This window comes from Cetorhinus maximus, chromosome 8 (assembly GCF_964194155.1).
Source record: "Cetorhinus maximus chromosome 8, sCetMax3.hap1.1, whole genome shotgun sequence".
Classification (NCBI taxonomy): Eukaryota; Metazoa; Chordata; class Chondrichthyes; order Lamniformes; family Cetorhinidae; genus Cetorhinus; species Cetorhinus maximus.
In genome coordinates this window covers 4357131-4380780 of record NC_135886.1, presented here as the reverse complement: position 1 = coordinate 4380780, position 23650 = coordinate 4357131, and the positions used below count along the sequence as shown (strand labels likewise).

At 38.8% G+C, this 23650-nt stretch overlaps 1 protein-coding gene across 2 annotated transcripts in view; it reads right to left on the bottom strand.

Annotated features, from left to right (window-relative positions):
* Positions 1-9382: 9382 nt before the first annotated feature.
* The window catches only part of LOC144683382 (uncharacterized), a 34155-nt gene continuing 19887 nt past the window's right edge, over positions 9383-23650 (bottom strand). Inside the window, exons 6-8 of one of the 2 annotated variants that reach the window (XM_078546337.1) lie at positions 16991-17146; positions 13493-13648; positions 9383-11268 (exon numbers count right to left, since the gene is read on the bottom strand). In XM_078546337.1, coding sequence (XP_078402463.1) covers positions 11042-11268; positions 13493-13648; positions 16991-17146 — 539 coding nt within the window. In that variant the 3' untranslated portion in view covers positions 9383-11041. The remainder of the gene's footprint in view (positions 11269-13492; positions 13649-16990; positions 17147-23650) is intronic. The other variant, XM_078546338.1, reaches the window with a different exon arrangement.

Sequence of the window (23650 nt, the reverse complement as noted above, 5' to 3'; positions counted from 1 at the left end):
AGTCTTTGAATATTGTTAAGGCAGAGCTAGATAGATGGTGTAGGTGCGATGCAGATTTCAGGTTACTATCAGATCAGCCATGATCTTATTAAATGGCGGAGCAAGCTCGAGGGACTGAATGGCCTACCCCTGCTCCATGTTCGTACGCAAGTAGCTTTTTCAAATAAACTGGCTCATCTCCTGTGGCACAGCTCACATGTAATCTAAGGTTGAGATATTTAGCAGCTATGATAGATCAGTGTTGAATACACTCTACTCTTTTACAGCAATAGGTTGCACTTAGTGTCTTTGATTTAATAAAATGTCCCAAGCTGCTTCACAGGAGTGTTTTCAGACAAAAACTGACTACTTAAGGCAAGTAACCAAAAACTTCGTCAATTAGGCAGGTTTTAAGTTCTTAAAAGGAGGTGGCAGAGAGGTTCAGGGAGAGAAATCCAGAACTTAAGGCATGGAGGGCAATAGTAGGATGAAGGCCACTATTCACTGTGCTCAAATTAGGGGATTACGGAAATAAATTTTAGTAGGTTTGCAGTTGATTCTAAATCTTTGGTTCCAGGTTTTGCCAAGTTATCAAGGTCAGAAAAACACACAGAAATTAGCTCAGTTTCTTTCTGAAATAAAAACCCTGAAGTGTGACATCTTAAGTATACGGACATACGGCACAAGACTTGCATTTGTGTCTCCACACCCCACAGGTTTACATCCTGCTCCAGGGAGTATCACTCTGCTTTGTTCTGGTAACAGGTCAGTCCCTAAATTTGGATTCAGGCTGCGCTTAAACTCGGATATCGACTGCAAAACGGAGCAGCAAACTAAAAAAAAGTGTTGACATGCTGCCCTTGTCCCTCCCGCAGTCAAGAGGGGGAGAGAAATAAAATCATCCACCTCGGTATAAGCACATTGTTTTTTTCAGCATCGAAATAGGCCATTAGGCCCAACTGGTCTATGCTGATGTTTTTTCTCCACGTAAGCCTCTCCCTCTAATTCTGCAGTCTGGCACAGATAGTTGTAAAATATAATTGCTGGCACCTGCCTTAGAATGTCAATTAGAGCTTCAGATATTTGAACTGATGTGGTAGAAGCCAGGCTAGATGTTTAATTCAGTAAAGAACGTTCTGGCAAATTATAGCTCTGAGATTTGCTATTTAATTGGTCACCTGAATAAACTCAGAGCATTATAATGGTTTATAGGATACATTTAGTGGTTGTGATAATAATTTAGACCACCAATTCCTATGCTGGTCTAAGAAAATCTACTGTAACCAATTCATTAAGGCAAGTAGAATACCAGAGTTGCTGGAACTTTTGAAAACTGTATTGGTGGCAGTGTTGAACCAGATTTCACCCCTTCATCCCATTTCTACAAGGTATCTTTCAGTCTTCCTTTTACAATTTTAGAAATTCACCAGTAGGGAGCAGCAATTGCTTACCCTTTCAATCTGAGCACAGCATGCACTATAAGTGTTGAATCCCATTACTCACAGATGCACACATCAACACTAGCAATGTGGGTTAGCCTCAACAAATCTGTTGATAAACAACCAGTAAAATTACAAAACCCCAATATGACTGAATCAACTAAGCCAGCTCACCTGTCACATCCTCAGCAGAGTTCACTCAAACCCATCTTCAGCTTGCTGTGGTCAACTTTGGATCCTGATGCAAGTTACCATTTTGAAACAAATGTTAATTTGTCCTAGTTACTTAGGTACAAAAGTATAGCATCCTAAGGTTGCAGCACATGTAAAGGGGGTAATTCAGAGGGCAGGGGTTGAAATAAAAAGGAAAATTGGGGAATTATACTTAATTCAGCATCCACAGAGGGGAGACACTATCAAAAGCTGAACCATGCAAGATAGAAAATATCAAGGGAATATACCAGGCATTGTTAAGGCAGTGACAAAATCATCACTAGTTAAGAGAAATTCGACAGATACAACCAGCCTGAATTTTTAGGCGATATTTGATGAAGGTTTGACATTGACTGCTTTTGACAGGACACAAGAATTTTGCGTTGCTGTTAGTTGGGTTGACAAAGATCTTGACAGTAGAATGCAAAAAGTTGTTAGGGTTAGGATCAAACAAGCAGACAATGAAACTTCCTATGGCTCAACTTCTGGCCGCTTTGTTAAGAGAGGTGAAGTCTGCTGCTTCTGACAATCATTTACTTGACCAGTTTAAAGGAACGTTAGAGCCTTCAAGATGGCTGCAATGTTACTAAACTGAGTAAGCAGCAGATGAAATGTACACAATTGTTGAATCCCAGCAGCAATGAAAAAGAATGATGCAACAATTAACCACACTTATTTCACGTTAAATGAATCAAGACCCGGAATGAACCCCAAAATAGGTTATTTTGAAACCACGCTGGCCATTTCTGGATTGGGAAGGGAATGAGGAGTTGTGGGGGAGGAATGGACCAGGGTGTCACTGACAAGGTGGTGAGGGGAAGATGTGTTTGGTGGCGGCATCATGCTGGAGTCCGCAACTCCACCTTCCCATGCAATTGCATAAGTTGCAACGCATACCCATTTACCTCCTCACCATCTAAGGCACTGAACACCCCTTTCCGGGGAAGCGGTAACATAGTATCGTCACTGGACTAGCATTCCAGAGACCCAGGGTAATGCTCTGGGGACCCAGGTTCAAATCCCACGGCAGATGGTGAAATTTGAATTCAATTAAAATCTGGAATTAAAAGTCTGATGATGACCACGAAACCATTGCTGATTGTTGCAATAAACCATCTGGTTCATAATGTCCTTTAGGGAAGGAAATCTGCCACCCTTACCTGGTCACCAATCACAGCAATGTGGTTGACTCGTAAATGCTCTCTGAACAAGGGGATGGGCAATAAATGCCGGCCTAGGCAGCAACGGCCACATCCCATGAACAAATAATAATAGAAACTTGCACCTCCTTCAATTTGGTCTACTATATTCACTGCTGCCAATGCGGTCTCCTCTACACTGGGGAGACTAAGCGTAGACTGGCTGAGCGCTTTGTGCAGCATAACGCCGTTGCTTGTCATTTCAACACATCATCTTGCCCACATGTCCATCCTATGCCTGCTGCAAGATTCCAATGAATCCCAACACAAACTGGAGGAATGGCACCTCATCTTCCGATTAGTCACTTTACAGCCTTCCAGAATTAACATTGAGTTCAACAACTTCAGGCCACGTACTCTCTCCTCCATCTTTACCTTTTTAAAATCCATTTTAAAAAATTTATTTACTTATTTTTTAAATATATATTTTTATCCTTTTTCCCCAACCCCCTCCCCTCACCCCCAATAAGGCCATCTGTCACTTGTGTCTATGTTGTGCTTTCACAGAGCTCCAACTCTTGTTTGGCTATTAACGCATTCTGCTTTCTTACCTTTATGCCACTATCAGCACCTTTAGTCTTTAACATTACCATTAACACTCCCTTTGTCTTGTGTCCATATCTGTCAATCTCTCCTGAGCTCCCACCTATCCCTGACCTTCTATTTTGCTCCATCCCCTCGTAAACAGCATATCTATCACATTTTTACTTCTCATTAGCTCTGAAGAAGTCATAAGGACTCAAAATGTTAACTCTTTCTCCACAGATGCTGCCAGACCTGAGTTTTTCCAACATTTTGTTTTTATTTCAGATTTCCAGCATCTGCAGTATTTTGCTTTTACCTTAGAAAAAGTTTCTTCTCGTCTCAGTCTTAAATGGGAGACCCGATTTTTAAGCGGTGTCCCTTAATTCACACCTAGAGGTGTAGAAAGGGGACAATTGGATACTTTAAGAAATGTAAACATGGATATTAATTTAGCTTTATCATAAACACGTGTATAAAACAAAAATTTGATTTCTCTGTCCCCAGGCACCTTTATTTCAGAAAGGCACAAAGGACTCCCATTAAATAATTATGCAGATTAACTCATTTAAAATATGCTAGGTGAATACCTGGCAGTGAAAATCCTTAAGGATAAGACATTGATGAGCACTCAACGTCAAACCAAAATGAACGCAGTACATTAGGAGCAACCAACCCACAACTATTTCTTCAGCCTCATTCCAACACCTAACAGTATCTAGACCAAGTAGCTGTGCAATTTTTTACAAGACTTTACTGTTGCTAAGGAAGTTACAATATTATTTCTGCTTCTCCAGCGTGTGCGAAGTTTTAAAAGTTGAAATTTCCTTCCCAGTCTCGGAAGTGCTTCCATTGTGATATTTTTGTAGAAACCATAATGGGACAGATTGATAAATGAAATGATGGTAAATGGGCTAGTAGTAAATAGATAGAAGGCGTAGTTAGTTATTGCATTCCCTTTTCTCTAATTACACTGTTTATTTCACTGTATCTTTCTTGATATGTTTATTGAATTTGTTGCTTTTCATTATTTTACTCATTTCTCAATGCTTCTTGACTTTGATCTCTAATTATGTGTGGCATAAAGATAACTGCGTAACACATTACTAAATAACTTGGGTCAAGTTGCTACTCAGCGTCGGCAAGTCAAATGAACAGCTTCTATTTATGTAGCATTTTAACATATATGTGTCCTATGGCCCTTCTAAGAACATTACCAAACAAAATTTAGCATCAAGGCACAAAAAGGGAAATTCAGACAGATGACCACAAGCTTGATCAAAAAGGTAGGTTTTGAGGAATTTCTGAGAGGAGGAAAGAAAGGTGGAGTGGTTTTGGGAGAGAATTTCAAAGATTAGGGCCTTGGCAGAAGGTCTGGCCATCAGCAGTGGAGTGATTAAAATTGGATACACAAGAGGCCAGAACTGGAGTGTAGCAATCACGGAGGGTGCAGGGCTACAGAAAATCATGGGTCAAATGCATTCTGGACCATAGCCCATTTGTTATGTAACGAAGGTGTTTTCTTGCTATTACTATAGTCTATTCTTGAACTGTTTTCTGAAGTGTACCTGCTTTCAACTTCACCTGTTCCCAATTTAAAGCAAATTAAGAATTTCAAATAACAGCTTTTAAGCAAGTGACAGGTGTTAATTAGAACGTTCAAACTCTACTGACAAACCAAAGCACCAAAGTATGTTAATAAAATGGGATTAAGAAAATAGAATTAAAAGCACATAGGGAGAGAAACCCTTTTATAAAGCTGATCTTTAACAAGGTAAATGGGATGATTGCACAAAATGAACCCCATCACCATAATGTTCTCATCTTTAAAGACACAAGTCCAATATGCCGAGTACATTCAGATTATAAAGTACAAAATAAAAACAAAGCTACACATAAAGAAGTTAGCACTAAAATGCAAACATGTGTTTCAACTTAACCCTTTGAGTGAAAGTAACACCAGTTTAACCCAACTAAGAGCACCTGGGTGTGTAAGCCCCAAGGAGGACACACTCCTGTTCCTAAATCACTTAAATATAAAATGCTGCCATTCATCTAGAATGTTTAACAGGTGAGTATATCCAGGGATAGCAAAATGTCCATGTTTCTATACAGTGATATTTCCACATATCATCAACTTCCATGAAAAACCAGGGCAAACGAACATGCTGCTTAGGGTTTCATGTCAATTTGAGACAATAAGAGTACAGAATACTTTCCTCACTAAAGCCATAATTAAATGTGCACATCCAAACGAACATCCCTGGGTACACTACCCATTCAAACATATAGTGGCTTCAATACATTATTGGTCTTTTTCAGATTACATAGAGGTAATGGCCCTACACACAGATGCATAACAAAGTGTTATGCGTGAGTAAAGGTTATATGACCCAACCCTTGTGTAACTAGGCCCACTTGAAAAGCTTAAATTTTAATACAAAGTCACCCAATGTATTCACAGCCCCAAAACAGAACGTTTTCATTATCCTTGTGCCAATTAGAAGGGGCATCAGCTACATTTCAGTCAGCAATTGCTAATTATACATCCAGTAGTGAAGCCTACAATTCAATCAATTTACATTTTGTCTTGATACATTTTCCCACCCGAGTGTTACTTTTAGCAGGTCAAGTCCCACTTTAAACAGGTTTTGCTCCCCCACACGTGCATGTTAGCAGCCGATTGCAAATAACTGGTACAACACAAAACCATGCGTGACTGTCACAATTAAAAATCCAGTTCTGTGGAAAGCAGTTTTCTTAAAAGTTCTAGCAGCCAAAGTGGCAAGACCACAGGATTTTTTTTTTTAAGAGGAACATTCCCACTCGGGAATCAACAGTAACCTACATGTGGAGCCCTGTTAGGAGCAACTGGTTTTCAATCTACTCCAGGCCTCTCAAGTCTGAAACCCTTGAGCATGTTTTCACACAGTAGATAAAATCTGTGCTGTTAAGTTTCCGCTAGACCATGGAAGAGTTCTCAATATCTTTTAAATTAACTATAAATTCATCCATTTATTAGCTTAGGAAAAACAATCATCCCTCATTACAAGGGATCACAGTAATTACTTGTTAGAAAGTCTAATTGTTTTCATCTCAACTACACAAGGCACCCAGTCAATAATGGATTGACTGCTAAGGGCTGGCTCAAGAGCTATTTCTTCCATTTCACAAAAAAAATGTTTTGGCATTCATCTAAAGCCACAATGTTTCAATTCTAATACACACAGGGTACATTACAGTCCTGCAATACTCAGTGAAATTAGACCCAATAGTACACCGAAGAACATTTCAGTTGAAAGCATGCAAAAACTAAATCTCACTATCCATTTTTCATGAAATCCACAAAAGATCATGAATGGAACAATGCCATCCTATATTTTACGCATGTAGCAAAGTATTTGTTGAAAGTATACCAACAACTTCACAACAGGTTCTCAAAAGTTCTGATTATCTGAATCTTTCAGTATGTCAATGTATTCACACCTATGATTTGTCCTAATCTGTGTGGGCCACTAAAAAAAAATCACTGCAATTGTTCTTGGTAATTATGAGGTTTTGGGGTCACGAATTCAGAGGCAGCATTGGCTGAATACTAAAGAGCTGTGAAGCCCCTTTAAATTTTTTCCCCCTGTTGGTAGGTGTGGCCCAGGCAAATCTTTTGAGGCCTGGTTGCAGCTGCAGCTAAAAAAAGCCCGTGAAAAGGTAGGTGTTTTTAAAAAAAAAAAATAAAGACCTGAATTTTAAACAATTCGCATCACGTTAAACTTCTCCCCTACACCTTCACCACACACAGCTTTTGAAGCCTACCCACCCCCCAGCCACGGAGTCACACCAAGTCTGAGGCATTAAAATGGGTCCACGTGGGGAAAAGGTTTGTGAAGAAGTGCAAATCAAGGTTGGCTGCTGACAGATTCAAAACTTGTTCACAAGGGTCTCAGAAGTTACAAAGTACATTTCCCTTAGTACCAGTATCTTTCTGCAATTCGCACCAAGGGAAAACAGTTCAGGATATGTACTTAAACTAGATGGACTTTGGACTTTTTTTTATTCAAAGGGTTAAGCTAGTAACACTATGATTACAGAAGGTTGAAATTACATATGCTGTCCATTTTTTCTTTCAAAATGTACAGCCAATTCTCAATATGCTGCAAAACAACTATTGCATTACAGTGAACCACACATAAACTTTAGATTTTTTTCTCCCATTGTTCTAGAAATGCAAAGCTGAGAGTCACCCAAATGCCTGCTGTTTCAACAAACACATTTAACTTCATTCCAATTTTGATATTCAGCTCATTGGAAAGTTGAATCATAATTAAAAGATCCATTAGAATGATATGGAGTGAAAAGATAAGTGAAAAACTATTTGGGGATGGGTTGAGCAGGGCAGGGGGAATGGATGATACCAAACAGAAGTAGCTGGCAAATGTGGGATAATCAAATTTAAAAGAGTTTTTGGCACTTTTCCTCAGGCAGGAAGCTATAATGAAATGCAGCTGAACTCAACCGTTAGCCATTTGCCATTTCCTTTTTTGCTTTCTGGTATTAGAGAATTTGCACTTGTATGTCTCAAAATGCCCAAGGGGTTACTAGTTTTGAGTTTTTTCTTTGTACCATCAGTACAGTTCTGGTCTGTTATTACCATTTAAGTAAGCAGTTCATATAATTTAAACCTTGGCATAATAAAAAAATCAAGGGAAAAATGGGGAACTACCCCAAAATCGTGGAACCCATCTGAAGTTCACTTTTACAGAAGCACTTTGGAAATATGGAGTGCACTATTATAGCAATCGCATGGTTTCTCTTACATTATAGGAATGCCAAGCATGTCCTTCATATTAGCTTCATCCAGGTCACTATTTAAGGGATTACGTTATCTTAACAGACTCCTCCAAATCAACATATAATTTGTCTTTTTCCTTTTAAAAATAAAAAATTTTCACAATACTCCACAAGAACGTTTCATTTCAAAAGTACATTCCTCAATAAAATGGGCAGTGATACCTTTCACTAATAACACTACTTTTTGGCAAGATGCAACTTTTTAGTTGCTCACAATCAACAATGTTTCACTATATTTATGAGCAGAGATTAGATCAGTTTGTACAATAACGTATTCATCTAAACTACAACGAAAATCTTTAAACGCCTATTCAACCCAAGAGGAAATATGGAATTATCATCGCATAGCACATCAGGTTAGAATGATTTTAAAAGAGATGGGTTGCACCTCCCTGTCAGTATATGTATTTTAATTTTCCACAAAATACTGCACAGGAACATATCCCTTGCTGGGAAAAAAATGATCTCTGAAATGAAATGAGGGCGGGAGGAAATCGATATTTTGTAACATGTTAAACACTTGCCAGCTCCTAACAGTATTACAGGGGTGATATATGTTTAAAATCAGTGATCATCAAGACATTCTAAGCTCAGTGTTTCTCAAAAGTGGGATGTTACCCTTTGGGGTTTGCTAAATAATGTGTAAATGCTTACTGGGGAGCGCTGACCTCATGAGTGGACACTGTGGTCAGGAGGGTGCAATGGTCAAGAGGAAGTGAAGAAGCGGCAGTCAGAGGCAGGCTGTGAGGGAGCTGGGACTGGATAGGCTGAATATATGTGTAGCACAGATCTCCTACCAAGAACCGCAAAGATACATTCGCAGTGAGAAGCTGACACACCCATCTTACTGATATCTGCAATAAATACCCGTTTTCCTTCAAGCATTATTAAAATATTCTTTATGTGTGGCACTTTCATATTATTTATTATAACTTAGAGGGGGTCCGTGATTACTAATCCATTTAAAAGGATGCCCTTCAAACAAAAAAATTTGAGAACTATTTTTGTAGCTAATAGGTCTGAGCATGCATAAAGATTTCTATAAGCTAATGCAAAAAGACAATTACATTTAGGTATACTTCTCGAAGTAGAATGTTGTTTCAAAAAAGCACGTCCCCCCACCCCCACACAACCCCTTTAACTAACCCATTTCACAATTTCCAAAATAATTGCTCGAAGAAACCATTTTACACCAGCAGACATTTAATGTTCTGTAGCGAAAATAAAAACCAAAGAAATTGAAAGCCCATGTGAATTGGATGGTAACATCATAAGAATTGGCTGTACAAGTTCTCTTTTTTGTAACTTACAAAGATATGGCTGCTTTAACAAAATGCTGATACAGACAAACAATTGAGCAGTTTTTCAGGATTCAATCACATTCATTTTAAACATTTCAATCTGCAAAAAAAAAAAATTACAATTTAGTTCACAAGATCAGACCTGACGACTCATGTGATTTTTGGTGGTGTGCAGCTTTCTTTCCTGCCGCCTTTGTTTTTCTAGGAAGATACAACTGGCATTGACAATTTTGAGACAGCTTTTCAGGATTACAGCATCCTACATCATCACTCATTTACTAGGAACAGCTTGACCACACTATTTTAGATACATTCATTGCTTGCAATGCAATATTGCCCATGTATGAACCGGTTAGATTTGAACTATAAAATATTGCGTCCATTTAGATCCCAAAAAGTATATTTTTCTAAAAAAAAAACCTAGGCAGACCCATAAAGTTTAAGACACCTTAAAAATGCAACATTCAGGTTTCTTAAAAAAAAACATTAAATTAGTTGAAAGAGTAACCAAATTAATTTTACAGTTGGACTGAAATAGACTGGGAACTTTCATTTGTGACTACTTGATATCTAGTTATGCTGGAAGGATGCAACAGGGGGTTCACATTTTCAATTAAAATGGATGGAATCATCTTAAGAACTTAAGTTTTATCTACTTGACTGACTCATGATTTTCATGTGAAAAACTACAATTCCAATGAGACAGATTTTAGAAACTAAGATAACGTACTGGGAGACAGGTGGTAATCAGTTAGCATTGTTGCCAGATACTTTTCTTTTAGTCACCAGGGACACTTCTTTACTCGAAGTTAAATGGTCATAAGCAAAATCTACACTTTTAAAAATGAAACAACATCTAAACTTCTAGGTCATTTGGCTACATGTTATGTACAGCACCTATATTTTACAAGGTTGAGATAGTTAAGCTGATGTTATATTTACAGGAGTCTTTGATCTTGTTCTCGGTTTAAAAAAAACTTTGACATGAAACATTTCAGACAAAGGAATCCACTGGAAGGACAGATAGCACAATGGAGATGAAGAAAATGATCTGCAGATTTTTTTTGCTAGTTCTCAAAAGATGAATGATCAGCTTGTTATATAAACGTACTTCTACATGACAAGTTTGCATATGGTTTGTCTTTTTTGTGCACAAGAATTAGGTGTTGTAACTTAAGTTTCCTAAATGGTAAGGATCAAAAGGGTTTGCCTTCATCTGAGTTTTGTGGCAAAACAACTTATCGTGCTGTCAGATTTTCCCAACTTCACTTGATACTGCCAATACAAAAAAAAAAGATGATTTGACAAAAATATTAGACATCATGCTAGGCTTGCAGTTCCTAATTTTGGAAAGATCAAAGCAACTCCCATAAAATGCCAGGCCAAATTTAAATGATTTGATTCTATTAGTGGTCTGCAGGACACAAAAAGGGACAGTCTCTTGAAAAAACATACAAGTCTTGTGTCTAAACCTTGTGAACCAAGCTGTCAGTGAAGTCATTTTCTATCCCTACTTATATAAAAAAATATCCCCTTGCATTGTTCAGTCATCCCCAGAATTAACTTCTTCTTCTTCCTCTTCCTCCTCCTCTTCTTCTTCCTCTTCATCTTCTGGCTCTTCCTCATTTGTTTCTGGTGGAGGACTCTTCTCCTTCTTTGACTCTTTAGCAGGGCTTTCAGGTGGTTGCCCCTTAGAAGGTGGTGATGCCTTTGTGGTAGCAACCCGCCCCTTTCCTTTGCCTTTTACCGGACTAGGAGTTGCAGGGGTGACTTAGAAGTAAAAGTACACAAAATAGATAATTATATTAAAACATTTTTCAGAATTTCACTATGGCAGTTCATCTTTAATGCCATAAAGGCGACCGCTTCACAACTAGTCAAATTCAGATTCACATCTTACAAGTCAAAAGGCATGAAATATTTAAGTACAACTGTAAAAAGATGACTCCACTTAAACACTGCATAGTAATGGCATTAGAGATCATTTTTGTTTTTAAAAGTAAAAGAAAAATTTCATAAAGTTTGTGGCAAGTGAGACAGTAAGCAGCATACTGAGCACTGAAAGTTCATAAATTCAACACCCATGCCTTCCTAGATGTGGATAGCATTAGATATCAAAACCTCTACATTTCACAGATGAATAAGCACTCAAATGAAGGAAACACTTGGGAGAAAAAAAATTGATGTTGAATTGCCGATAAATGTTACCATGTTGCAGTAGAGATCAAAATATACAAAACAGGATGCTTCACTTGTGCTAGTAAAGATAGAAACATGAGGTAGGGACTGAGATTTATACTTTATTGTTGAGCTACACTGAACAAGAAAGCATTATAACTGTTGCAGCAGACTTCCCAAGACATTAAGCTCAAACTTTTAGTATAAACTTTCTAGACAGACCAATTTTAACCCTAACCCAAATAATGGGCACACAAATCCAAAGCTTCAATGGCTGCCTGCAACCTACAAATCAGCTGTGTGATGATCACTTAGCATGAAGATGAATTTTTCCCTGCTGTGCTAACATTGATGTGCCTCCAAAATAAGACCATGTAAAAACAGGAGTGAAGGAGGACCACACAGTTTTGTGATAACGTAAGAGTGTCCCCGTTCCTTCCATCCGTCTAGATTGATAGTTGCCAATTATTCGTACTTGGAAGTTGAAAATGAAAAAGGAGAAAGCCAACAGCATGCAATCATTTTTCCATAAAGCTGTTCATAAAAACACCGCATAATTAAAAGCTTTGCTAAAATTTGATGCTTACTAATTTCTTTAAAATTGTATAAGTATGCACAGCTGAGTAATATAGTTGGTCACTGTTGAAGGAACCAAGAATTAGTTCAAGGGAACTTTGCCCAAATTTGGCATAAGTTCATTAAAAGTGGTTAAAAAAAATCAGTGATAAATAAATGTCTCAAATACTGAGGTGTTACATTAATTGTTGGTCATGCAACAGCACAGTTGCATATTATTGTGCGTAGCTATTTTTCCAAGGACTTAAATTCTGTTGAAATCTGGAGAAGTACCAAGAAAAATTTTAGAGTTACGCTGTAATAAACAGACATATTACTACAAATCCATCCAAATTTCAATCCAGCAGAATCGAGGAAACAGAAAAGAAAAGAACTCTTGACCTTATAACTGCAAACTTTCTGGCATGAATTCATAGTTCATAAAAGCTTAACGCCACTAAACACACTTGAACATACAATCACATTAGAGATAATCTCAAAATTAATTTTCCTTTCCCAAATTTAGTCTTTGTAACTTAACTACCCTTTCTGAAACAAAAACTATGTTTGATTAGGTGTTCTAAAGCTTGGTGGCAGTGCAAACTGATGAAAAGTAATAGGAAATAGAAGCAGGACCAGGTGCACCTCTGGAGTCTGCTTTGCCATTCAACAAGATCATGGCTGATTTTCTATCTCAATTCTACTTTCCAGCCTAACCCGATATCCTTCGATTTCCTGAGTGCCCAAAACTATAGGAATGTAAAGATAACAAATGAGAATAAAACCAGCAAATCACTTTCTAACAAGAAGCAAGCTGGCAAACAGTAGCTTTAAATCATGAGAATTCTTAAATAGTAACCATTCAGAATGATCACCAATGCCCCAGTGCATCTGAATGAACTTCCAAACAACTCCTGTTACAGCCTTCCTTTTTCAACTGATCAATGTCAGGGTGAAACTAGAAGTCAGTGCCCTTTAGCTTTACACAGACTCCAAATACACCATCTTACTCACGTAGAATTGAAAACTCATCTTGATTTCCTACTTTAGCTCAGTTTTCCCCTTAGACTCTAGACATTCAGGTAATGCCTTCTTTCTTTAACAGGCATTATTTTAAAAGCTAAGCTTAGGGTCATTATTTACCTAACGGCCTTTTTTTACACCAATGATGGTGAACACCACTATGGTCCTTTGCCTTTAAGCTTGATTTGAGATAATCCCCTGCACAGTAACTTTTCCATAACAGTAGTATGCAGCTTACCTGTAGCGCTAAGCCTGGGTTTGGGCGTCTTCTTTTCTTTTTTCTCAGGTACTGTTTTAGTCTTCCTTCCTTTTTTGCTTTTCTTCAAAGAGCTCTCATAGTCACTGTCATCATCATCTTCCACATAAAAGTCTGCATCACTTCCAGAATCCCCTTCTATAATAATATTGAACAATTGTGAAATTCAGCCATACTAGCATTTTTTCTTTTCATGTTGGTCCTATTAAACACTAACATTTAAGTTTAGGATTTTGAAAATATTTGTCCTCCTTCATCAACACCAACATGAAATCTGTGTTGATGCTTATTAAGCACACACATACACAGGGACAAGATATATTACATGGTGATGGAGCAGTTACAATACTGGGCTGGAAACCCACAAATTGTGAATTCAGGGGCCACCATGACAAGTTGTGAAACTGAGTTCCAGTAGAATTCTGATCACCAACAGAAAAACTCAGGTTGCCTAAAAACACAACTTGAAAGAAGGGAACCTGCCACAGCTACCTGGTCTGACTACTTACATGACTTTCTGATAAAGCTGTTAAAGCAAGTAGCAACAGCAAATGCCAGTATCGCCCACATGACAAGAACAAATAAAGAAGGTGCCACAACTGAGAAGCCTCTACTGATAGAAACTCTAACACAATCTGAATGTAAAATATAGCTGAAGGTTTCCATTTGCCAATAAACCTGTGAAGCAATTGCTCATAACATTTGAAATCAAACAGGACTGTTGAATAGCTTCCAACATAAAAGATATAACAGGATATCCTGGAACCTCTTTAATACAAGTCAAATCTCTCTTAAGAAACTTTAAGGGGAAAAGGGTATTCATTCATCCATCCAAATAAGCTTCCTTAATCTTAGCTCTGATTAAAAAAGCTTTTCCCTCTCAAGTGGTGCTTCAAAATTAAAGCTCATTTCTGGTAACATTATAGTAAATCCAAGATGCAACCTTCTAGTGCTTTTATAGATTTCTTAAGGGGTGCTCAAAACATACAAAACTAAAATAAATGTTTTGCTAATTATCTTCCAAGCAGTCAAGAAGGGATAAATGATTGAGTGGTCAGATTCCAAAACAGGGCACTGGTTTCCAACCAGAAGCACTACTTTCAAACAGGATTCTCAGCTGCCAGTGAACAAATTGAAGATTATGGTAATTTATGTAAAACATTAGCTAGAAGTTAACATTTAGAAGCACTTATGGGAATTAATGTTGGCCATTTTTTCATCATTGGAAAATTTCCTGAATTTTTGCCTTCAAAAGTCATTGGAGTCCAGGTCAAGCGTATTTAGCAAGTGTACATGATTATTCTCAGGATCCATAAAGAATAAACCACATTTATTTTAGCCACCTCCAGCTGTACCATAAGGACTACATAAACTACTCACAACAAATGAAGTTTTTTGGACTGCAGATAAAAGGAGGTCCCAGGTGTTCCCATCTTTAGTATCTAGCTGCAAACGTGTACCCTCCTTACAACTAAGTCGCAGGAGGCTCTCCTATCTTTTAACCATATACTGACACAGAAACAAAAATACTTGAAACTACACTGCATTTACTTTGTGACATCCACCATGTGTAAAACAAAAATTCTCAAGTCAGTTTACCATGGCAAACAAGATATAATAAAACACAGTCTGATGAGTATCTTAAAACTGAAAAACGTTACCACCATAATAATGTATACTCACAGAAAAACAGCTAAAATTACTGAGCACTTAGACAACTGTTAACTCAAACCCTAAATAAGCACACATTAAAACTTCCAATTGAACCAGCAACAGTACTTACCTCACCAGCAGTAAGCTTCTTACAAAGGCTCAGACACTGACCATAATAGGTCTATCATGCAGTTATCCCCTGGCTGGTTTGTGATAACTTCTCCAGTCATTGGGGAATATGTAGCAAGCAGAAAATAGTGTACAGTATTTCTATTCTGCAGGTACAGTGGAAACCATTCCATGAGCAGGGCTGGCGCTATTACATGGGGACTCTGGCAGTATTTCAGAACTATTTATTGACATTGTTTTGCAACATAACTACATAGCATTACTTAACAACCAGAACGATTTTGAGAGTTTCCAATACAGAATATAGGATTACATACAAATAAAACCACAAAATTTAATTGAGTAAAATGCCTCCACCTTAATTACACATCAAACAATTTAGACTCTAGTTTACCAACAAATTACATAAACTCAAGCCTATTACATGAACTGTTCAAGATTTTTGTCCCACCTCAAAAAATGTCCTATTACTGCTCTTTTGCATTTCACTTCATTAGATTTACCATATCTATGCTGCACAATTCAATAAATGCAACTTTGCTTTTAAGAAATATTAACCATGGCTCCAAATTAAAGCCAAATATATGATAGTGAGATCTATTCGTTTCAATGAGGACGGTTAATAGTATAATACAAAGCAAGCCAGAGGATCAGGTAATTTAATTAAACTTATTGTTTTCCCCACTGCTCCCAGTTATCTTCTATTGCCTGCAATAACCCTACAGGAGTACTCCATCAGCCAGTATCCACTCTTAAGAGACGCAAACGTTTTTCAAACTACGGATGGAACCATCGAAAACATCTGTCCTACTGTCGCTCACATTTACACACTGGTTAATTTTTACTCCAAGCACCCAACTGCCATAGTTAGCTAACTCAACAGAGGCTAGGGAGTTCCTGGTCCGAAACACATACCACCATCCCTCAGATACCACAGTCAAACATCCTTTTCCCGTACATGCGAAAACCAAACACACCCAAAAACCGAACTTTTTTTTTGAACGGACCCTAGCATGAGCCAACACTAACCTCATCAACCTTTTGCGCGCCAAGTCTGTGACCAGAGCCAACACGAACCTTGACAACCAGACTCAACCTTAGCGTGGAAAGTCTAGGCGTTTTGTCTGCACTGTTCAGTCACATGCTCTCACCTTACCTTGTGATTTTTGTGCTTTTATTCATGTCATGTGAACATGTCAAAAAGACCATCAGATACCCAACAGTGAGAAAAGGAAAAGGAAGCATAATTCATTACCAATTGCTAAGAAAATGGAGTTGTTGCAGAAACTTGACCTTGGTGCGTCTGTGGAGCAACTAAGTGAGGAGTATGGGGTGGTTAATAAAGTATGTAATATTATACTACAGGTGTAGTAAGTGTTAACAGGGAAGAAATAGGATGTAGAAGTTGACAAATGGAGAAACAACCTAGTATTTGCAGACTTCAACTAGCCTAGGCTTAGGCTATTGTAGCACAAGTTGGCTTAGGCCTACCCTATATATGGGAGTTATATCACAACCGAAAAAAAAATCTGAATACCGAAACACAATCTGCCTCAAGGGTTTCGGAAAAAGGATACTCAACCTGCAATAAATTAGAGGACAGCACTATGATCTTCCCATTCAATTAGAGGTTACAGTTACAATTTTACCATGCACAGAAATACTATTGTAGCCTTCGGCACAAATCAGATCACTCACTTTCCTGAACAGCCTCATCATCATCTTCATGCTCTTCTTCACTCCCTCCATCATCCAGCAGAATTTCTCTCTGTTTGCTTGCAGCTTTAGACGCAGCTTGCCTTTTCTGACGACCATCTTTGTGGCCTTTTTCATCTTCACTCTCATCATCCCCTGCTAAATAATGTAAACAGACACTGAATTTAATTTTAAAATCACTTAAATCCACAGTGCTAATACATGCAGACATTATAGACACTTGTGATGCTTAGGGTGATTACATCTTTCTGAAATCGTGACAGTAATCTCACTCAACACTGTAGGGGTGGTCGGTGGACAGTGTGGAAAAAAAATTCCACAAATTCAACTGGGAATGAGACTCTGAAGTTGGGTCACGTAAGTAGGGCAGAGTAAAAGGGCCTTTCCTCTCCAGGTAGCTATGATCTACATGACCTGATGTTCACACAGTTGGCAACCTTCATGCAGACAGGCAAAGAGTGTTTTTTTACTTCATGGTATAGACCATGTGGTGGTTAACAGAGGATATATGACACAGTAACAGGCCATTTGTTCCAACCAGTCCATGCTGGCGTTTATGCTTCAGGTTATCAGGGCCATAACGCAAATTTGCAGGGGTCGACTGCAGCAAATCTACCACCACAGATGCGATCAGAAGCATCAGGGAGTTTCTAATCTGTTTTTTTTTATGTGCCCAAAAGCCTCATCACCACAATCCTTTCTTTTTACTCATTCACGGGATGTGGGCTTTGCTGGCTGGGCCAGCATTTATTGTCCATCCCTAGTTGACCTTGAGAAGGTGGTGGTGAGCTGCCTTCTTGAACTGCTGTACTCTATGTGGTGTAGGTACACCCACAGTGCTGTTAGGAAGGGAGTTCCAGGATTTTGACCCAGCAACATTGAAAGAACGGCGATATATTTCCAAGTCAGGATGGTGACTGACTTGGAGGAGAACTTCCAGTTGGTGGTGTTCCCATCTATCTGCTGCCCTTGTCCTTCTAGGTGGCAGTGGTCATGGGTTTGGAAGGTGCTGTCGAAGGAGCCTTGGTGATTTCCTGCAGTGCACCTTGTAGATGGTACACACTGCTGCTACTCTGCATCAGTGGTGGAGGGAGTGAATGTTTGTAGATGTGGTGCCAATCAAGCGGGCTGCTTTGTCCTGGACGGTGTCCAGCTTCTTCAGTGTTGTAGGAGCTGCACTCATCCAGGCAAGTGAGGAGTATTCCATCACACTCCTGACTTGTGCCTTGTAGATGGTGGACAGGCTTTGGGGAGTCAGGAGGCGAGTTACTCGTCACACGATTCCTAGCCTCTGACCTGCTCTTGTAGCCACAGTATTTATATGGCTAGTCCAGTTCAGTTTCTGGTCAATGGTAACCCCCAGGATGTTGATAGTGGGGGATTCAGTGATGTAAATGCCATTGAACATCAAGGGGCAATGGTTGGTGGTAGCGACCATCTGAATCCATAAATTTTAAGCATCATTGGCACTATAATACAAAAATGTCATCAGCAGTGAAGGGACTGAGAAATGAAACTGGTCAAAGTGCAAACAATAAATTCACAAATCTGATACGGTCAATTTCTCAAGTGGCTGTAACTATCAAATTGCACTGGCGCCTATGGTATACTAACACTCGTTGGGTCAACTGCAAACAAAAATTGATTGTAAACGAGTGAACTGTTTCTGTGGCCAAAATAATTTTTTAAACAATTGATTGGAACAGATTAATCATATTTTCAATAATGTTATAATTAGTGATATCGATAGACCTTTATATCCTATATCCCATTTGTCAATCAAGGTAATGTTTTAAACTTGGCTATCAAAAAAAACAAGCAATGAAAACAGTGTGTCGGTAGGACATTGGGAAAATAACAGCATTATTCATTTAATAACTAGAGTAATGACATTAAAAAAAAAACTTTATACCATTCACTTAAATATTCTTTTGTACAATTTTTCCAGGCAACTTAAGAACTGCTAAAAGAAACCAATGCATTGAGTTGTTCGAGGCTGCAGAAAGACTCCATTCTTGATCATTTCTAATTATATTCTCATTTTGTTATTTATTCACGTGTTCCACCATTTAACACTAACAGCAGCGTTGTACAACTGTTTTCGGGAAATGAGACATACTTTCCCCCCAAGAGGTAAATGGGTTTTGATAACAATTTTGACTTTACAGAGCACTCCTCAAAAGTAGTACCCAGATCTTAGCACCAATTCACTCATCTTTTACATTTGCCCAGTTTCAATTTGGTATTTCCCCCTGCTCAAAAATACACACAAATCATTTTCCAGAGGTAAACAAGTGTTTTGTCGCCAGGTGGCATCATATTGATCGGTCAAGGGAATCTATGAACTCTGTTCAATTAAAGCAATTGAGATCTTCTATTCCACAATTGCGGTTAAGAGGTTTGAGTTCAGGAAAGAAAACCACACACCTTCTCCGAGCTTCCCAAGTGGTTTAGAAAACAACACAGGATATTACTAGGCAACAAAATGCTGATTTGCTGGAAACCAGAAAAAACAGAAAGTTTCAGGATACAGCTGCCTCCTTAGTAAAGGACTCAAATCATATAACCAAAAGCAAGAGGATGATATAAAAAGGAGTCAAATCTCAGCAAAGAAGCAATGTTTCAAAAAATCAGCTGCCGAAACATCATGAAGGTGAAAAGGGAACCATTAGTGAACATATAAAAAAAATAAAAACAAAAATGCTGGAAAAAAGTCAGCATCCGTGGAGAGAGAAACAGGGTTAACGTTTCGAGTCCGTAAGACCCTCTACAGATACTGCCAGACCTGCTGAGTTTTTCCAGCATTTTATGTTGTTATTTCCGATGTCCAGCAACTGCAGTATTTTGCTTTTGCGTTAAAAATCTTCACTTGTTGAAACAATCACTAATTCATCCACGTGTCATTGGTTACGGGTAGGTTGCGATATGGAGTATGATCACAATGTTTAGTTGAGGTGGAGCGGCATTCAATTCAACTTGTCCCTTTAATGTCAGTGCACAGAGGAGCTCTTAAATCAGCAAATAACGTGGTAGATTACAGGCTATTTGCTCAGTTTTAAAATCAGCAGCTCTCTTCAAAGCACCCTCCTACCCAGGCGTGGAAACCAGGTCATGGATACCATGTTGTAATTCTGCTGCAACTCTTAGAAACAGACAAAAAAAAGAGAAATCACGGAGATCCTCTAATTTATGGGGAGATAGTGGCATAATGGTAATGTCACTGGACGAGTAATCCAGAGGCCCAGGCTAATGCTCTGGGGATAGGGTTTCAAATCCGACCACAGTAGCAGGTGGAATTTGAATACAATTAGTAAAAAAATCAGTAAGAGTGACCCTGAAACTATCAATTGTCCTAAAAACCCATCTGGTTCGCTAATGTCTTTTAGGAAAGGAAATCTGCCATCTTTACCTGGTCTGGCCTACATGTGACTCCAGGCCCACAACAATGAGGTTGACCCGTAACCGCCCTCTGGAATAGCCTAGCAAGCCACTCAGTTCAAGGGAAATTAGGGACGGGCAACAAATGCTGACCTTGTTAATGGCGCATATATCCCATGAAAGAATAAAGAAAAATTAGCAAGGTGCTTCTGCAATAGGACTTTCTGATTACATAGTGGAAGCAAAAATGTACCTTAAAATAGTAAAATTTTAAATGAAACTTATATGCAAATCAAACATTTAAATAAAAAGCCAACTGAAAACATTCCCCATTCAGGGCAAGTTTGCTGGCCAACAGAACAGAGACCAGAGCATGTACAAAAAAGCATAAACAATTCTATATCGTTCTGAAAATGAAACCTATTATGGTGTACAGATATACAGGTCATTAAAAAGGTAACAGCACAAGTAAACAAGGCTACAAAAAGGCAAACAGAATCATGGTATGGTTTCTGTTGGTCAGCAAAACAGTAAATAGAGGGCACAAATTCAAAATCAACTTTCATGACACAGAGGGTGGTTTGAATGTGGAAGTCTCCACCTTAAATCAGAACTGAAACCGAGTACTTAAGCTCCATATAAAAGGGAAATAAAATATTTCTTGAACGAGGGAAACTATTAAACTTTACAGGGACCAAAACTTGGATCAAGCAACACAGAGGGATTGGACTAGCATGCTCACATTTGGGAAAACATCATTGCAGATGCAAAAGTCGCAACAGAAATATCCAAACAAAGGCTTATATGCAAAGAAAACATTTGAATAAAAAGCCAACTGAAAACATTCCCCACACCGGCAAGTTTACCAACCAACAGAAGCAGCAGAGCAAAGATCGTGTACAAAAAAGCATAAACGATTCTATTTCATTCTAGAAGTGAAACTCATTATTATCCTTCAAGCCTTTGGCTTATTTTGTTTGAGCTACCAGCCACCTCACACTGTCCACAGCAGAAATGTACAAACGTGAGAAAAAATGAGACACTTACATTTATATAACACCTTTAGTGCAATAAAACATCATAAGGCACTTCACAGGAGCACAATAAAAAAAATGCCACGAGGAGATATTAGGGCAGATGGTCAAGGCCTTGGTCAAAGAGGTATGTTTTAAGCAGTGTTTTAAAGGAGGAAAGTGAGATAAAAGAAGTGAAGGTGTAAGGACGGAATTCCAGAGTTTGGGGCCGAGGCAACTAAAGGCATGGCCAACAGTGATGAAACAATTAAAATCAAGGATACTCAAGAGGGCAGTATTACATGACATCTTGGAGAATTGTAGTAACAGATATTACCCAATGCCAATATTCCCCAATATAAAATCAAGACGTCATTTGACCAGGGGCCAATGTAAGTCAATGAACACAGGGGAACAGGTGAGTGGGGCTTGGGTGCTATTTAGGACATGGGTAACAAGCTTACGGAGGGTAAAATCTGAGAGGCCAGCAGGGGGCACGTTGGAATAGTCAAGTCTAGAGGTAACAAAGGCATGAGTGAGGGTTTCAGCAGATGTGTTGAGGCCAGGAGCAAAGTAAGGCAATGTTACAGAGTTGGAAACAGGCAGTCAGTGGAAATGTGGTTGGAAGCTCATCTCGGGGTCAATATACTATAATTGCAAACAGTCTGGTTTAGTCATTCAAGATGGAGTCGGAGCTAAGGAACAGAGTTTGGAGCAGGGGACGAAAACAATGGCTTTCAGTCTTCCCAACACTTAATTGGAGAAAATTTCTGCTCATGCCAGTACCAGTGCTGGGTTTTGTCACTGTGCATGTGAAAACTAACAATGAGCTTTCAGATGATATTGCTGAGGGGCTGCATATAAGTAAGAAATAGGAGGCATCCATGGATAGATCTTTGTGACAGAGGTACAAGACAACACTTTCAAGGACTTTGGATGGGAAAGGGAGGGTGGAGATGGGATGGTAGATTGCAAGGACGAGGGATTTTCTTTTTGAGGAGGGGGCGATGACAGCAAAGGAGGAGATGGGCACACCTAAAGAGAGAGAGAGCCATTATTATCAGCTAACACGGACAGCAAGAGGGAAAGTTGTCATCAGCAACTTAGTGGGATTAGGGTTGACGGGGCAGGAGGTAGGTCTCATGGACAAGATGAGCTCAGCGTGGGCACATAGGGAGATAGGAGAAAAACTACTGAAAGACGCAAGTTTAGTTCTTGACCTAGAGGCCTCTCCCCAAACACACCCGAGTCGCCATCTCCCCTCCCCCCACCACCATATTAGGAACATTTCAACCACTGGTCTTTCAAAGAAGTAGCATCTCAAGGGTCAGATGACAAGCTGCTTTTTTCTTCCTCAATTCACGGGATCCCAAAAATACTTGACATGTTACTACCCCGTAACTCTTTATGCTGAACAAATATCAAAGTCACTGCTGGCTCAAAACTGTATAACAGCATGTAAACATTTTATCAAAAACTAGGCTGAAAAATAGTGTGTATGATACAGCAAAAGTTATTCTGAAGAAACCTGTCTTGTGAACAAAACTGTCAAAAAGCTAAACAGGATGGATGGGCAAGTCACTTTTAAATCAAAGGGTTACATTAAAACATCCACCTGGAGGATATCTGTACTGTTTCATTTTCTTTCATGATAAGCTAATCATTTCCATTCTCCATTCTCTAAAATCATCCAACCAGAAAGCATGGAACCATTAATGATTGCTTCTTCCTAAGGTAATGCACAGGAAATCTCTGGTCCATGATGCTAAGCAGGAAGCATCTAAACTTTAAAAATAACAGTGCATAACATCAAACTTAAATATGCCCTACAATCAAACGCTTACAAAAGCCTAACAAAACACTACCTGCAAGTGCACTCTATATGATTTATTTCCTGATTGAAATGATAAATAGCAACACACTCTGATACCAGAGGGAACACAAGTTCAATTCCCTATATTTGAAGTTGCAGTCTTCAATCAAATTGGGACTGTTACAAACATTGAACTTTACAAGCCAGTTATGTCTGTTTTAACTTAAGGAAACATAATGTTCTGAATGGGAGGTGGTGACCATACAAACTCCGCCTGGAGACAGGCCAAGTGATTTAATTGTCATGGGGAAAGAAACCCAAACCGAAACCTATTGCAAATCAAGTGACAGTTTTTGACACAAAAAGAGGGACAGTTGCTTCTTAGACACACACAGACATGAGAGAGACATGCAAAGAAATTACTGCTGCATGGGCAAG